Source organism: Nerophis lumbriciformis, linkage group LG10 (genome assembly GCF_033978685.3).
Source record: "Nerophis lumbriciformis linkage group LG10, RoL_Nlum_v2.1, whole genome shotgun sequence".
Taxonomy (NCBI): Eukaryota; Metazoa; Chordata; class Actinopteri; order Syngnathiformes; family Syngnathidae; genus Nerophis; species Nerophis lumbriciformis.
The window spans coordinates 31329940-31347712 of record NC_084557.2 but is presented as its reverse complement, the minus strand read 5'-3'; the positions used below and the strand labels follow the sequence as shown (position 1 = coordinate 31347712).

The 17773-nt window shown below is 38.3% G+C and overlaps 1 protein-coding gene across 3 annotated transcripts in view; it reads right to left on the bottom strand.

Moving 5' to 3' along the window:
* cbfb (core-binding factor subunit beta) overlaps positions 1 to 17773 on the bottom strand; it is a 48719-nt gene that overhangs the window by 7027 nt on the left and 23919 nt on the right. For 2 of the 3 annotated variants that reach the window (XM_061969847.2, XM_061969848.2), the window contains exons 4-6: positions 10287 to 10403; positions 7621 to 7716; positions 4342 to 4399 (exon numbers count right to left, since the gene is read on the bottom strand). In XM_061969847.2, coding sequence (XP_061825831.1) covers positions 4370 to 4399; positions 7621 to 7716; positions 10287 to 10403 — 243 coding nt within the window. In that variant the 3' untranslated portion in view covers positions 4342 to 4369. The remainder of the gene's footprint in view (positions 1 to 4341; positions 4400 to 7620; positions 7717 to 10286; positions 10404 to 17773) is intronic. The other variant, XM_061969846.2, reaches the window with a different exon arrangement.

Sequence of the window (17773 nt, the reverse complement as noted above, 5' to 3'; positions counted from 1 at the left end):
TGATCAGGACCACCTGTGTGGACTTGAGTCATGATACCAGTCGTAAAATAAAGGTGATCGATGAAGCAATCATCAAAGAACTATCAAGCAGCTAAGAAATACCATACAGTTTCCCTTAGCCAAATTGCGCCTCAAATATTGCAGCTTCACCACATCGCAGATCTTTTCATGATATTTTTAAAGTGTAATTAATCATCAATCAATCAGTCAAAGTTTACTTATATAGCCCTTAATCACAAATGTCTCAAAGGGCTGCACAAGCTGCAAAGGACATCCTCGGCTCAGATTCCACATGAAAAACAAACAACAAAATTTAAGCATATTCTACAATTTGTTGGTGCTAAATTAAGCATTTCAATCATAAATATGGCTAAATAAACAAAAAATATCAATATAACACTAGTATTGGCCACTAGAGGAGACCAAACCAATCAGAACGCGCTGTTCACTATCGTGGCCACTGATTGGCTAAGCCTCAGGAAGCATTACTGTATTGGATTAAAAGAGTGTAAAAGTTACTTTAGGGCAGGGGTTGGCAACCTAAAATGTTGAAAGAGCCATATTGGACCAAAAAAAAAAAAAAAAAAATCCGTCTGGAGCCGCAAAAAATTAAAAGCCTTATATAAGTGTTATAATGAAGACAACACATGATGTAAGTGTCTATATTAGCAATATTAGCCTACTATGAAAGGCTGACGCAAATCTTCGTTGACCGAAATGTTCTATTTTAATTTTTATTCTACACATTTTTGCAACATTGGAAATCATTAGTAAAATGGAGGCTTCTCACAGGATGAGATAACTTCTGGAAATTACTGGCTCAGAATGGCCAAAGGTATAGATTTGTTCAAGTTTAAGGAAACAGTAGGCTGTCTTCTTCTAATGGATTTATTACAATCTTTGCAAGCTGGGTAACGTTTGCTGTGGTCTGGAACAACATGGCACACAAACAACTATCAGAAATGCAGGAAATATTACATACAGATAATGTGTCATGAGACATGCAAATATAAATTAAATACACAGAGGACATAAGTAAAGGATATTAAATGAGCTCAAATATACCTACAAACGAGGCATAATCATGCAATATTAGCCTAAATTGCATGTTTGCATCGATTAGCTTGCAGTCATGGATTGACCAAATATGCCTGATAAGCCCTCCAGCAAATCAATAAAATCAACAAAGCTCACCTTTGTGCATTCACGCACAGCATAAAATGTTTTAGTGGACAAAATGAGACAAAGAAGGAGTGGCGTAAACATGTCTTTCTGTGGCAGCATTGGAGAAAGTTGTACTTGTAAACAAACTACGATTAGTTCAAGGATTGCTGAAATTAGTGGGACAAAACGGTGAAGCATGTATAACATAAACAGTGGGATTTCTAACAATTAGTTTGTGTCATGTTTGTTCTCCTACAGAAAATACATTAAAACAAAAACAATTTTTTTTCTTCATCTTTTTCCATTTTCACACATCTCTGAAAGAGGTCCAGGGAGCCCCTAGGGCGGCCCTATAGAGCCGCGGGTTGCTGACCTCTGGTCTAATGTATAGGTTTAGGGAGCCACTAGGGCGGCGCTCATGCGGCTCTACAGCCGCGGGTTGCTGACCCCCACTTTAGGGTGTTAGTTCACATCTAGAGGGCTCTTATAATGTTCAAAAACTTTTTAGAAGGTTGTAGACAGTTTTTTTTAATGCTGTCGCTATGGAAATAATTGATTTATAACTAATAATTCCGACTTTGCAGGAATTCATTTATCGCGGTCATGTTCGGAACCAAGTTACAGCAATTAACGGAGGATTACTGTACTATTTTTGTATTTTATTTCACTCGACCAGTTATTATTCCACTGACATTAAAAACATGATTTTATATTCCGAAAACGAAGCTTTAAAAAGAGAGTTTGTCTTATATTCAGGTATGTGTTATTATATGTTTACACGTAAGTGATAGCTGTCATAACCAGGAAGCGGAGAAAAGAAATGAAATGAAATGCTGTTTGTTCATCCATCCATTAACTCCAGTAATAGCAAAGTATTTATATGCATGTACATTACAAAATGTCATGGTACAATTTTACCTCTGGTCTGACTGACTCCAATCTCATATGGTATTGACTAGGGATGTTTGATAATGGCTTTTTGCCGATATCCGATATTCCGATATTGTCCAACTCTTTAATTACCCATACCGATATCAACCGATATATGCAGTCGTGGAATTGACACATTATTATGCCTAATTTGGACAACCAGGTATGGTGAAGATAAGGTACTTTTTAAATTTTTTTATAAAATAAGATAAATAAATTAAAAACATTTTCTTGGATTAAAAAACAAAGTAAAACAATATAAAAACAGTTACATAGAAACTAGTAATTAATGAAAATGAGTAAAATTAACTGTTAAAGGTTAGTACTATTAGTGGACCAGCAGCACGCACAATCATGTGTGCTTACGGACTGTATCCCTGCAGACTGTATTGATATATATTGATATATAATGTAGGAACCAGAATATTAATAACAGAAAGAAACAACCCTTTTGTGTGAATGAGTGTGAATGGGGGAGGGAGGTTTTTTGGGTTGGTGCACTAATTGTAAGTGTATCTTGTGTTTTTTATGTTGATTAAAAAAAAAAAAAAAAAAAAAAAAAAAAAAAAACGATACCGATAATAAAAAAAAACGATACCGATAATTTCCGATATTACATTTTAATGCATTTATCGGACATCCCTAGTATTGACAGTAAAGGAGCTTCCTACACTGTCAGAAGTGAAGGCACAAAGAGAATACAGTTCTGAATGTCTTATCTTTTTGCATCTGCTCTAAAAGTGAACAAAAACTTGGTAAGGTATAATTTAGGAGTGATTCTTTGAGCCCAAATATTCACTCCACAGTATTTCACTGTGTATCGTTTGCAGGTCTTTGCAAGATGGACATATGTTTTATCATAGGGGAAATAGACCTTTTTTATATTGATCCACACACAAATTGAAGCCTGATGGGTCAGAGTAGGCTGCTTAACCACAAGTCAATACTGGGGAAGTGAAGGTGGAGTTGTGTCGCAGCTTTGCTGCGTCTGCAAGGTTGTGCATGCATACGCTTGAACGATATGAACGTGAGCTCAAGCAGTGGGGGCTAATGTCGATCAATACTAATCATATATTAATGCTTTCTGGCCTAGATTATCATTCACCAGCAGATTCTCTTTATGCTGAGCTGTCTGGAAAGAAGTAGGTGTGGTGCGTGTGTGTATTTTTCAATCTATTGCATCCATCCATCATTTACACAGGTACTTTTTGACCTTGAATGAGTTGGAAAAGAGCTGTATTTTAGCTTTTATGTTTTGTAGCATACACTGTATAGAGAAAGTAAATAATCCAAGAATATTTCTTTAAAAATGCAGATACCTTCATGCATGTAGGTTTTTACAAATGTTGAAGTATACTTTTTACTCTAAAGAAGGGCTGCCAAAATTAAAGCGTTAATGCGGCTTAATCTATCATCATCATTAATCTGATTTAAAAGTGACAGCAAGCTTTGTGCCTTTTAAACAGTTCTATGCTGTCTGTGCACTTTTATTCTTAAAAAGGATTATCACCTCACTTTATATTCAACATGCAGTTCTCAAAACTGCCATATTGCTCTCCAGCAAAAAATAATTGCATCCTTGCGCAACTACACATTTGCAAACTCTTGACAAAGGCCTTTGTGTGTCTGTTATACAAAACAACAAACTATTTCTGGAAATTGATACGTTTTCATGGGAACATGCAGCCTTACACAAGGCACGGCTTCCACTTAAAGCAATCTTCTTTGCCTAATATAAGGCCTTTATATGTCCTCGTCAGAGTCTATCAGGGGGTAGGCAATGGCAATTCTATTGATTTAGAGGGAGACACAAGTTTTCTTCTTCTTAGTGCCTCAGGGAAGAAATTTGAGATCAGTTGGATGAAACGTGACCTTCAAAAAATGTCTCTTTCTTTGTTGTTTGCTTATCTGATCTCTATTTTTGCTTATAGTTCCTGCCTTTTTATTCTCTATATTTACTGTGGGAACATAAGCATAAAGTTAGCTGAATTTTAAACAACCATGTAGCTCACTAAGTAGATAAGAGTCATACTGGAATAGTAAGAGTAAACTTCTCAACTGTGCCAATGTACTGACATGCATTAGAATGCATGCACACTGGACAGGCTAAATAACACGCCATGAATTCATAAACTCACAGCATCAATATTGGGTAAAAAAGCACATGAACACAAATGTGTTTCCTACCAGAACGTGGTGGTTTAGTGCATGACAGTGTGATAGATGTGAGAAATGAAACACACAGACCCTGTTGTTTTCTGCTGGCTGTCTGTCATCAGTCCCAGATTTTGGAAACCACAGGGTCCTAAAAAATAAACAATTTGGGGTTCAATTGTAGGTCAACTCACCATTGATTTCACCAAAGCCTTGATGAAAAAGTAAGTTTGCACTGAACAATGAATTATGTTTGGGATGGTTAAAACTACTGCATGAACATAATTATAGAACTGAAAGGGGAACTGCACTTTTTTGCACAATCCTTACGTGAGACAAAACACACGTCTTTCCTCTTTTTGTGTATTCCAAATAGTGAAAAACTGCTAGTACGATCTAATAATTAATCTAATCTATTCTACACGCCATAAAATAAAGAAGGAATGTTAGGAAAGGTTAATGTTAGATTATAATTCATGCATCTCACATGTTTAGGATAAGGTTGTGGCACCGAGTCAGGAAGTTGGTCAACTTTGAAAATCCAAACGCAACCAACTTACTACCATATGTTTTTCATTTTGGCTCTCAACAAATGGAACGCAACATAAGACCATCGTAATATCCAGGAGGCACTTTTTATCTGAGAAGTGAGGAGTATTCTTAATCTAGCAGCTCAAGGAAGAAAGAAATAAGAATCCAATCATCTCATCAGTCAGCATTCCAGTGAGAGAAGACATTGAAAGTCACTGTTGTATGTTCTTATTTAAAATGTCTAGCAATAGTGTTACATGATAAAGGCTCTCACAAAGTCTGCCGTTAGTGGTAGCACACCAGAATGTGCCCTCTTTGTTGTTATTGTTGATTGATGTCACAGAGCAAATAGCAACAAACGCAATGTTACGTGCTTTTGGAAAATCAATACGCCTCGGAAAAAAGAAAAATCCTATGATAAAATGAGCAAAATAGTGTAAATATCACATGTTGTCATTATTGTGCCTGTTACATACATATTGCATACATACTTACAGCATATAAAACAATGTTAGAGGTTTTTCGATGTTTTCAGAGAACGTATCCCCAATACCTGCAAAGTTAGTCGCCAGTTTTTCACTATTCAGAATGCCCGGAAAGACGTGTGTTCTTGTTTCACAAAAAGATTATGGATGATAGGCAAAACTCCAAAAAAGTACAGATCCCCTTTAGAACCTCTTAAGGCCCAAGCTGTTTGTTTACATGGTTTTTTTTTATTTCTTATTGGACCCTAATTAGAATAAAAACTAAAAATCATCTTTTAATATGATGTACTTTGTCCATAAGTACACAAACGTGTACTTCATGTGTAGTGACAAGCACATTTTTATTTTTACACTTTTTTTTTCCAAATTCCATTGTATGTTATACTTTTCTGACACCACCAGATAGCAGTATAAGTGTCCATATGTCGGCATAAGACCCCAATTCAGTAGTGTATACAATTTTGGAAATAAGAGCTAAAAGGTGCTGTCCACGCATGTGGCCACTAAGGCCTTTAGAGGCTAATTAGGGCAAATTACAAATATTCAGTATATTATCAATGATAGGAAATTAATTAGTTCTGATGAATGTTAAGAGAGGTAAACCTTTTGGACACCTGACAAAAACACTGTCAATCATAAGCAATTCATTACCTGATCCAGTTTGTGGTCATACTGATCATGCACTAAACCTAATGCCTCAATTCAGTCTGTAACAAAAATACTATTAGACATATAAAACAAACTAAAGCAAAGAAACACAGCCCACACATCCTTAAGATGCTCCAAGTAGTAAGCCAAGCAAATGCGTGATTCGCAAAAAATAAAATATTTGTCATTATAAACCACTTTCTCAATCAGTTACCATATAGATAATGATTTGCATGTGTATACATTTAACATCTATATATATATTGTTCTATATATGGTTTCCCATATAATCATTTATTTGTGGCCTGTCAACAAATTTGGACTGCAACAAATAGTTTGGTGGCGCAATGCATGGTAACGCCGCTCCGAATTGTCACGCAGTGCGCAGTAAAATTGAAAGACAGGAAGTGTTTCTTGCATCAATAATTTTCTCTATAATATAATAAAAGCACATGTGAAAGGTAAAGTATATGCCGTGGGTGTAGAGATCCAGACATGCAGGGCACCTCCACAAGGAGCGTGCATTACTGCCGCTGTGAAAAGCGGTTGTGCTTAGAAGAGAGAGAGTGGAGACAAGCTTTGGTAAGACTTCTCCTAAAATACGTAAACCAAGAATGTTCAGAGTGAGGCCTGGGGGAAATTTGAGGGCGAGGACTCTTTTTTTTTTTAAAGGCTTGTACATTGTAGAAAGACATAAAGAAAAGACAAACCAAGCAAAAATGGAAACATTGAGGAAAAGCTGAGATTTATCTTTAGCTACATGTGCAGATATACAGATTATTAAAGTGTTTCTGATTTTGATTTTAAACTTTTGTAAAAATTACATGCACATTTATTTTGTACATAGATTAACACAGTGCTTCTCAATAATATTTTGTCATGCCGCCTCCATTGGGGCATTTTTTTTTCACGCTGCCTTAAATTGAAATACAATTGAGAACTTGATCATATTTACTTATTTGTACAAACCACTCTTTGAGTTGCTGGCACCAGCACCTACATGCCACTTAGCAGACGTTGTATTGCTTTCTTACGTCACACCGAATTTTTATTGTATACTTGTGTATACTTGGTCATAGTTCCTGGTTGAGCCTGTTTATTAAATCGAGCAGTGCTGCCACCAAGCTGGAGGCATGTGTATCGTCCAAGAATTAAAAAATACGTTAATATTGAAAGGCCCCTCCTGACACCTCATCTTGCCACATGTTTCAGAAACTCTGGATTAACAGAAAAGTGCATTGAAAGGTGCAGTCTTTTAATCATGTTTACAAACTCTTTTAGTTTTTTCCTAGCCAATCTCTGGGTGTGTTTATACAGGGTGTGGCCTAAACACGGCAATAGTTGCTGGTGTTGCTGTTCCAGCATAAGGGAGCTTTCCTTTTCCTGCAACCAATTGTGTGGTGCATCACTAAAACAATAGCCTTCATTCTGTAACACAGGTTTAGTCATACAAACAGTCAGATTCTAAAAATACTTTGTAAATTGTCATACCAGTAAAAGCATGGGTAACTCCACAGTGTACTGTATTTTCATTTCTATACACAGTAGCATGTTTATGCACAGTAAAATGCAGCAAAGTTTTCAATATTCCTTTGGTTATTGACTTGTGCAAAACTATTGGGTTTGAATGACAATTCCTCATCCTTATTAGTAATAAACTACTACTACAAGTACTATTTTAAGTGGTACTTTAATATCTCCTTCTTACCTCTAGGTCGTCTCTGTGTGATCGCTCGCGCTCCTCAAAATCTCTGGTTCTGCGTCGAGCCTCTTCAAAAGCTGCCTGGGCCAGAGCATCTTCATGCTGCACACACATATGAAGGAAATGAGGTTATTAAAACTTGATTAGGATAGTGGGGAAAATATATAATGGGTGTACAGCAGTGCTTCTTAATTATTTGCTGTTACGCACCCCAGGAAAACGAAAACATTTGGTGCCCAAAGATTCACAGCCCTAATAAATAGTATTATTTGACTATACAATTGTTATAAGTGCACCTGTGCCTAACATTGTGTCCTTATTAACATTAAAGAAAACTAAGAGGAAAAAAGAAAGAAATATACCAAATACACATAACCTACAATAAAGAATACTATTTAAAATGCATCAACTTTCCTGAAATAAAAATAAATCCTTATTTGAACTATGAACCTTTTGATACTGAAAAAAACTAACTTAAATAACAATAATAAATTCAAATTGATGAGCAACATTATCTGAAGAGCATATACAAAACGTTAATCTCCAAAACAAAAATAAATAAAACAATTTGTGCAATTTTATAAACATTTTTTAATTAAAGTGCGCACGTCAAGTTTAAAGGCTATAATGAGCAAATTTTGTAGCGCAAAGCTTTTAAAAGCATGACACTGATAAAAACATGTTCCCATGGTCCCACGCGCCAGCCACCCCTGGTGAAGGGGTAATGGGGGGAGAGGGTATGGGGTTTGGGCACCCCACAGATGAGCTGGTGTAAGGAATGGCATAATACCGCTTCGGTTTCTCTGTATAGTAACGGAACACAATGCAAAACCTTGAAATCCAATGAAAACCTTAACCTTAGCCCTAACCTAGTAAATATAAACCATTTGAGGTGGTTACGATGAGGTCTGTCACACCACTACCTCTCCATCTGCCTGTTATCTATCGCCCAAAAGGGGCCCTATTCGGACTTTATCAGTAAATTTTCAGAGTTTGTAGCTGATCCAGTGACGCACGCAGATAATAGAATTATAATGGGGGATTTTAATATCCATATGAATACCCCGTCAGACCATCCGTGCGTGGCGCTCCATACTATAATTGATAGCTGTGGTCTTATAATAATAAATGAACCCACACATCGCAACGGTAATACAATAGACCTAGTCCTTGTCCAAAGTTATGGTACTCCCGTACACTAAAGTACTGTATTTTTCGGTATTTGATAAAACCCAACACCAAGAATAGACATTTGAAAGGCAATTTAAAATAAATAAAGGATAGTGAACAACAGGCTGAATAAGTGTACGTTATATGAGGCATAAATAACCAACTGAGAACGTGCCTGGTATGTTAACGTAACATATTATGGTAAGAGTCATTCAAATAACTATAACATATAGAACATGCTATACGTTTACCAAACAATCTGTCACTCCTAATAGCTAAATCCCATGAAATCTTATACGTCTAGTCTCTTACGTGAATGAACTAAATAATATTATTTGATATTTTACGGTAATGTGTTAATAATTTCACACATAAGTCGCTCCTGAGTGTAAGTCGCACCCCCGGCCAAACTATGAAAAAAACTGCGACTTATAATCCGAAAAATACGGTAATGTCCGATCATTACCTAATAACATTTCAAGTTACTAATAACCAATGCTTTAGCAGCCACAACAATAATGCTGTTACAACTACGACTCTTGCTAGCCTACTGCCTTCGGTAATAGCACCATTCCCAAATTATGTGGCCTCTATTGATAACCTCACTAACAACTTTAACGACGCCCTGCGCAACGCCATTGATAGTATAGCACCGCTAAAGCTAAAAAAGGCCCCTAAAAGGCGAATCCCCTGGTTTATGGAAGAAACCAGAGCTCATGTAGAAAGCTGGAACGCAAATGATGTGTGACTAAACTTGAGGTTTTCCATCAAGTGTGGAGTGATAGTTTAATAACTTATAAACAGGCGCTTACCTTAGCTAAAACTAATTACTACTCCAATCTCATCCGCCTCAATAAAAACGATCCTAAATATTTGTTCAGTACAATAGCATCGCTAACCCAACAGAGGACTTCCCCCAGTAGCTCCACCCACTCGGCTGATGACTTTATGAATTTCTTTAATAAGAACATTTAACTCATTAGAAAGGAGATTTAAGATAACGCGTCTTTGCTCCAACTGGGTTCTATTAACACAGATACGAATGTATGTACGACAGATATTGCCCTCCAAAATAATCTCTCTCTTTTTTTGAAGAAAAAACATTAGAGGAAGTCTTGCGACTTGTAAATGGGACGAAACAAACAACATGTTTACTTGAACCACTTCCCGGGAAACTCTTTAAGGAGCTGTTTGTAACATGAGGACCATCAGTGCTAAATATTATTAACTTATCAATTTCCTCTGGCACTGTTCCCCTAGCTTTCAAAATAGTGGTTATTCATCCTCTGCTCAAAAGACCTAACCTCCATCCTGACCTCATGGTAAACTACCTGCCGGTGTACCACTTTCCCTTTATCTCATCCATCCATCCATTTTGTACCGCTTGTCCCTTTTGGGGTCGCGGGGGGTGCTGGAGCCTATCTCAGCTGCATTCTGGTGGAAGGCAGCGTACACCCTGGACAAGTCGCCACCTCATCACAGCGCCAACACAGATAGACTACCTGTGCCCTCTCATCGTCATATTCCAGTAATCCCATCCCATCCAGCCTCTGTAGGTCGATCCATCCTCTCCAAATCACACACACCCCATTCAAGATCATTGGGGCCTTTAAATGGACCTGCGAAAACACAGAAAGAAAAAAGTGAGTGTTTTTCATTCAGCATCAAGCATAGCAAAAGGGTTTGATCCGTTCCTAGAAAACAAAATGTTAAAGTTGACTGCGGAGAAAAAGTTTTAAAAAGTGTTTTCAATGCAACTGAGTGCCTGCTGTCATTTTGTCGTGTATTAGTACTATACTGAACAAACAACATTAATTCACTGTGTTCTAATTCTTGCTTTTTTTGTGTCCTGTCCAGCCACTCAGGCAAATCATATTGTTGATGTAAATGCCCTAATTTGCTGTACAGTTTTTACTTTACAAAAGAGAAGTGTGGGATACCTCTCTTGTTGCCTTTTGTGTATTTGACTTTAATAAATGTATTTATATTAATGTTTAGTGCATCTGGACCAGAGCAGGAGGGGATAGAGAGAGGAAAAAAAGGAAGACAGGGGGGGAAATTGCAGGGACAAGAGGGGGATAAGACAAAGAGACAACAACAACAACAGAACAACATCAGCAAATACGATATGTAAAAATAAGATATGAAAAGTAATAGCAAAGAAGCAGTTAGTGAAGTAAATATTAATAACACAGAAATGACAGTGAATGTTATTACACTACAAATGGAGCATTAAAAATACCAGAACGAGCACTATTGATAAGGAATATTAACAATAATTACCTCTATAATCAATGATCAAGGGTGATGGGTCAAATGCAGAGAATAATTTCGCCACACCTAGTGTGTGTGTGACAATCATTGGTACTTTAACTTTAACTTTAACAATACAATTGTTTCGAATGCAGCGATACAAATATGTAATGATAACTTGAATTACAAAAGAACGCAAATATAGACATACGAGCACAGTAGAGGACAAGGCACGGGAGAAGCAGGGGACAGCCAGCGCCCAAGCCAGCGAGAGAGCCCAACCCAGACGAGCAAAAAGACGGGACGCCACCGCCCTGAGGGGCCCACAGACTCCCAGCAACCGGACGGAAAGACCACCCCCACTCCACGAACCCAACCCACCCCGCCCCCCCACACTTTGTGGATTGTAAACACAATTGGATATGGTTTAATGCAGGGTTCCCCAACCTTTTTTCCACCAGAGACCCAGGGACAACCCCGACAAGGCCGCTTCCAGACGGTGGCACTACATTGGGCGTGAAGGAAGGCGCGGCAGAGCGCCAGGGCAGGCCCTGGTCGACATCCGATAAAACAACCAACACGACGACAAACGAAAACGAAGCCGGCAAGTCCGCCAGCCCCGACAGCAATTCTTGCTTTAAGCAAGACAAAAAGACTCATCGGATTCCTGGCAAAGTTTCAATGCAAAAGAAGAACTGTGTACAATTTGTTTGTTTTTTTCAATCAAACACCTTGAAATTGGGCATGTATGTTTGATGTATGACAGTACATTTACTTCCATTGTTATACAGTTGAGGAGAGTGCCAACAATTCAAAACATAACACTCAAATGCACTTATATTTCTACACATTGAGAGAGAGATATTTGTCTGACTTTTTTCTCAATATCTTGACACAAAATTATGACTGGAATGTTCAGTAGCTAAATACACGTAATATTATCTATGAACTGAAATAGACAGGAGACACAATTTGTGTGTATTTGCATGTTTTCAATCATAGGCAATTCATTGTTCTTTCTTACATCTCCAAACAGGAGATGAGATAAACAGGAGATGTAAGAAAGAAAATAAACACAAACCTGTTTTTTTGGTCTTTATCAAGGTAAACCAGAGTTTAGGAATGAATAAACAAAACCAAACACATACTGCATATGCTGTTTTTCTTGAAAACATTAGGCAGCTCCAGGTTATTTTTGGAGAAACCCATACAGGGACCTCTTTTTACCACAGCTACTCACACTGCACAGAAGATGTAGAGGGACCGCACCCCGAGAGGCTGTGGGTTTTTGTGTTTATTCCAGTGCATATGTGTGCGTGTGTGCGCATAAGACAGGGAGGGAGGAAGGCAATTAGTGTGAGAGAGAGAGACATGGCGTCCACATCTTTGGGGCAGCATGATACTTTAAATAGAAAACTTCATTTTGCTTGACAGGGTTAATACATGCATGTGTGTGTAGAGTGTGTGTATGTATGAGGGGAAAATATGCAGAAACGGTCCAACCACAGACTTCCTCTGAGAACCATGTCAACCCCCACATCCATTTGCTAAAACACACACACACACACACACACACACACTCAGCTTCGTTCTCGAAAACTGAATCGTTCTACATGGTGAGGCCAGGTTGCGTTGCTAGAATGCTAGTGTTTCTCAGGGGTGTCAACCTTAAGACCTTCGGTGCAGATCTAACCCATCAAGTTGGCTCCACAGAACAAACCACAGCCAGAGTGCGTACAACGTCAAGACAGAAAGCTGATCCTACATGAGGCTGTGAACATAGTCCTCACTTTTTGTACATTGATGGAACACAAGCAAATCTTTTGTTACCAAAACCTTTTAAATAAAACATATTTTAACTGAAAATGTGACTATCTCCTTGCCACTACTTCTTTCTTGACTCAAAAAGTAGCTATCCTCCATTTGTTAAACAGAAAAATAGGAATATAAATGTATTAACATTTACTGCACCACAACAAATTGTTAAATGGGTCTTATTATGTAAAACCTGCTCAGTGGCCTTGTGGTTAGGGTGTCTGCCCTGAGATCGGTAGGTCGTGAGTTCAAACCCCGGCCGAGTCATGCCCGGGCGCGGCCACCGCTTCTTCTCACTGCTCCCCTCACCTCCAAGAGTGTGGAACAAGGGGATGGGTCAAACGCAGAGAGTAAATTCACCACACCAAGTGTGTGTGTGACTATCAGTGGTACTTTAACTTCAACCAACTTTTCTGACCTGTTGGTATCTGTATTTGTGATCCCCATAATTCCTGAAAACTTGAGGCATGGCGGAGATATTTATAAAACAATCCTGCCTTTTTTCAAACTTGCTCCAAACGAGCCGCTTGGAATTTGAGACTTTACTGACGTATTTTGCCATAGTTACATCAGCGGATATCTTCATATATGGTTGAGGTCTACACAAAGAGCTTTGCGCGAGTCCGCCATTTCAATTCAGTTGTAGTCAATAAGTTCCTTATTTTTTCTACCCTCTTGTTGTGGGACAGACTGGCTCGTACATGCACATGTATCCTCCGCTGTTACCATTTCTCATACAAAGTAGCCGATAGTTCGAACTTATATCTGTCAGTAGACTCAAAATGAAAGCGCTAAAAACTACAACATGGCTGATGGGGAGAATATGCAGTCGAAGGAGGCTTGGCCTGTAGGAGGGCTTCAGCAAGTAAATAAGACCGCCCACACATTCTGAAGAGGCAGTTAGAAAGCAACTTGAAGATTGTCTGTAAAACGAAATCTATGCATAATTTAGACCAAAGCACCACCATGACATGTTATGTGTAGACCACAAGGAAGTATTTTAAATGTAGGAAAAAATATATATTTTAACTCCTTTAAATTGTCGAAAGAAGAAGCTAATCCCTGAAATGTACATTGCTTATCTTGTTCATCTTAGCTTGTCCATCAGCGTTAAAAAACACTAAAGGTAGAGGATACAGACCAGATTGTACTACATTTGGTATTTAAAGGTCCAAAATACAGTGGTACCTTGGTTTTCGTATGACCCAGTTTTCGTATGATTTGGTTTTTGACAAAATGTCACTCCGGTTTTCAAACACTGTCTCAATTATCATACAGCCAAACATTGCACGTAACAAACTAGTCAGTTTGTGTCACGGACTAGCATGTCGGCAGTAGGCATGACCCCAGGATGCAGAGACAGGACATGACGTGCAGTTGAAAATGCTACTTTAATTATCTTGGCAGCAACAGCAACATAAAAAATGCAAATAGCAACAGCAAATGCAACACACTAAACATTGAACTCGCCCCGTCTGAGACGTGGCGCTGGCATATACTGTAGAGCACCCCAACGGTGACAGACAACAAGCGTGTGCCCTAATCACCAAACGGAGGCAGATATGTCAAATAGCGCCCCACACTGGCTGAGACGAGGCAGGGAAGTACACAGGAAGTGGAAAAACCGGGAGGAAGTAGCGTTAACGCACTTTTATTGAGTATGACTGCAAAAAAGCAAACATAGGGCAAAAGAAAGATGCAAGTTTCAAAATTTGGATGAAGAAGGTAAAACATTTAACAATTAAAAAAATAACTAGTAACAAAGTACGAGTTTGGCTCTCCCCTTCTCCTTTTCCGCTCATTGTGATCTTCGCCAACAAGTCTTGAATTAAAGTTGAAATACCAGTATAATGCAAAAACAATTTGTCCCTCCATTGAATCTGTTATCATATATCTGATTTATGACACCAAAGGATTTACAAAGTTTGCTAGTAAATAGATACGATCAAAATAGAATCAATCTCACGGAGATTCCCGAGCCATTTTGAGTTACTGCGCAAGCCAGTTAGGAACTACAGATCCCTTCCCCATCAACAACAATGCTAATCAAGCACTCTTTGTGAGCCAACAACGATAACTTTGGGGAAAATCATGATCAAAAACCTTATATTTTTGAGCCCGAACGCAAGGGGCATGAGCAATACGTTTTAGAAGCCGAGTGCTAAACGGATGTAGCTTTATTGAAACACTATAGCATCAGCAGCATTGCTAGGTGCTAAACATACAAACTAACCATAATAAAACAAACTCTTACTGTAATATTTACACTCTTGCTGGGACGCCGACTGAAGGGACGCTCACATAATCGCGTTTAGAGAATCAATCGCCATCCTCACGAAAGGTTAAAAAATAGTTGCCGCAACTAGCGTCTTTTTCACCATCTCAGGGGATATCAAAGTCCACCAGCCTCCAAGTTCATGACCACATTTGTCTACTACCAGGTGAGAGATGCATGAATTATAATCTCGAAATACATTTTACCAAGTTTGAGCTTGGCTGATTGCCATTCAGGGTTAAATCATTTTTGTTTCGTATTTAACGTGCTGCATAGTTTTCCCCATGCTTCCTGTTTCGGCCTGCTTTTTGTGCACTTCCCTACGTAAGATTTTTTGTTGTGTTTTCCCTCATAAAAAGTTTTTTACCTGCACTTTGCCTGCTGTCTCTGCTTTCTGCCGTCCAGACCAACAACATCCAAGTAAACCGTATCAGATGTATTATATCTCCTATAATACATTTGTTCTAAATGATTTTATTTGCATCTCCTCTTCTCAGTATTGTGGGCATTCTAATAATCAGCATATATTCTGCATTTACATGAAGACAGACACGCTAAAACAGGTGTTCTTCACCTCTTTGTCCTCGGGGCCCAACTTTTCCAATACTGAGGACCCCGGGGCGCAATCAAATAGTAGCACTGAATTAGTAATCCTACTCTTAATTTTAATTGTATTCAATAAATCTTTATGAAACCATATGTTAATCACAAATATTATTATTCATTTAACCTATAAACCATAGACTTAAGTCAGGCTAATTAGAAAAATAAATACCAACCAAATAAACTGCATAAATAGAGGCTCATAAATAACTGGCGGAAAATACATTTACATACAATTATGTTGTGCTAAAATAAATTCAAATTGAATATATTTCTTAACTAAACTGTCAATGAAATTAAAGTGCAAATGAAAATACAGCTTCACCACTTGAGTCATAATTTTTGCACCCAAGAACCTTCTCTATGACTCTTGCTCAAGACTTTTTCTGTTTGTTTGAGATTGTCATGGTCCTGTGTTCGATTCCCGGGATCGGGATCTTTCTGTGTGGAGTTTGCATGTTCTCCCCGTGACTTTGTGGGTTCTCTGCAAGTACTCCGGCTTCCTCCCATCTCCAAAAACATGCACATGCACCGGTGATTCGCAACACTAAATTGTCCCTAGTGTGTGAATGTGAGTGTGAATGTGATCTGTCTATCTGTGTTGGCCCTGCGATGAGGTGGCAACTTGTCCACGGTGTACTTCGCCTTCCGCCCAAGAGCAGCCCCCCGCAACCCCGAAAGGGACAAGCGGTAGAAATGGATGGATGGATAGATGTTATTACTGGTGGTAAAGTGTATTACAATTGAGTACTACGGGTGAGAAACAAATATTTTTGCGGCCCAATAATGGGCCCTATGGTAACAAAACACTGCGCTAAATGGATTCTATTTTGCTCATTTGAGAGACCCAATCCTCTGCGCACAACCTTACATCAACTTTGTGTGCGCTATCAAGTTTGCACTTTCTTTTCACATAGAGAATAATGACAATTATATTAACTGTACATATAATCTTCTATTCCTGGTAAGTGTTAGGAGAACAGGCCCAAAGTTACAAATGTTGTTTTCCAGCCCTACCACACAAAAAAACCTCCAAATAAACTAGAGTTATTCATCTTACTAAGACTTTTTGGACGATTCTGTGCATCCGATTTAATGCAACTTTGAAGGAACAGTCTCTTTCCTGTTCCAGCATGACTCTGCCTCAAGTGTACAAAGCAAGATCCATGAAGGGATAACTCATGCTTGGATGGGTTTATTGTCGGTGAATCTGAGAGTCGTGAACTCAAGTACTCAACCCTATCAAACATCTTTGGAGTGAACTAGAACACAGATTGTGAAACAGGACTTCTTGTCCAACACTAAACAAGTCACATCTGACCTTAAAAAATGGTCTTCTTCAATACCAAGGTCCGGCTGGCTAAGATGTATGACGGAATATTGGTATTATGTGATCGGTGAAATTTTTTATACTTTTTCTTTGGTAATTGAAGATTAAAACAAATCCTCTAAGCGGACTATTTGGGGTAGCCCCTCTGTCATCTTCTCTTAGCAAATCCCAAAATAACTTGGTATCACTTACAAAACCCAAAACCAGTGAAGTTGGCACGTTGTGTAAATCGTAAATAAAAACAAAATACAATGATTTGCAAATCCTTTTTAAACTATATTCAATTGAATAGACTGCAAAGACAAGATACTTCACGTTCGAACTGAGAAATGTAATTTTTGCAAATATTAGCTCATTTAGAATTTGATGCCTGCAACATGTTTCAAAAAAGCTGGCACAAGTGGCAAAAAAGACTGAGAAAGTTGGGGAATGCTCATCAAACACTTATTTGGAACATCCCACAGGTGAACAGGCAAATTGGGAACAGGTGGGTGCCATGATTGGGTATAAAAGCAGCTTCCATGAAATGCTCAGTCATTCACAAAAAAGGATGGGGTGAGGGTCACCACTTTGTGAACAAATGCGTAAGCAAATTGTCAAACAGTTTAAGAACAACATTTCTCAACGAGCTATTGCAAGGAATTTAGGGATTTCACAATCTACGGTCTGTAATATCATCAAAAGGTTCAGAGAATCTGCAGAAATCACTGCAC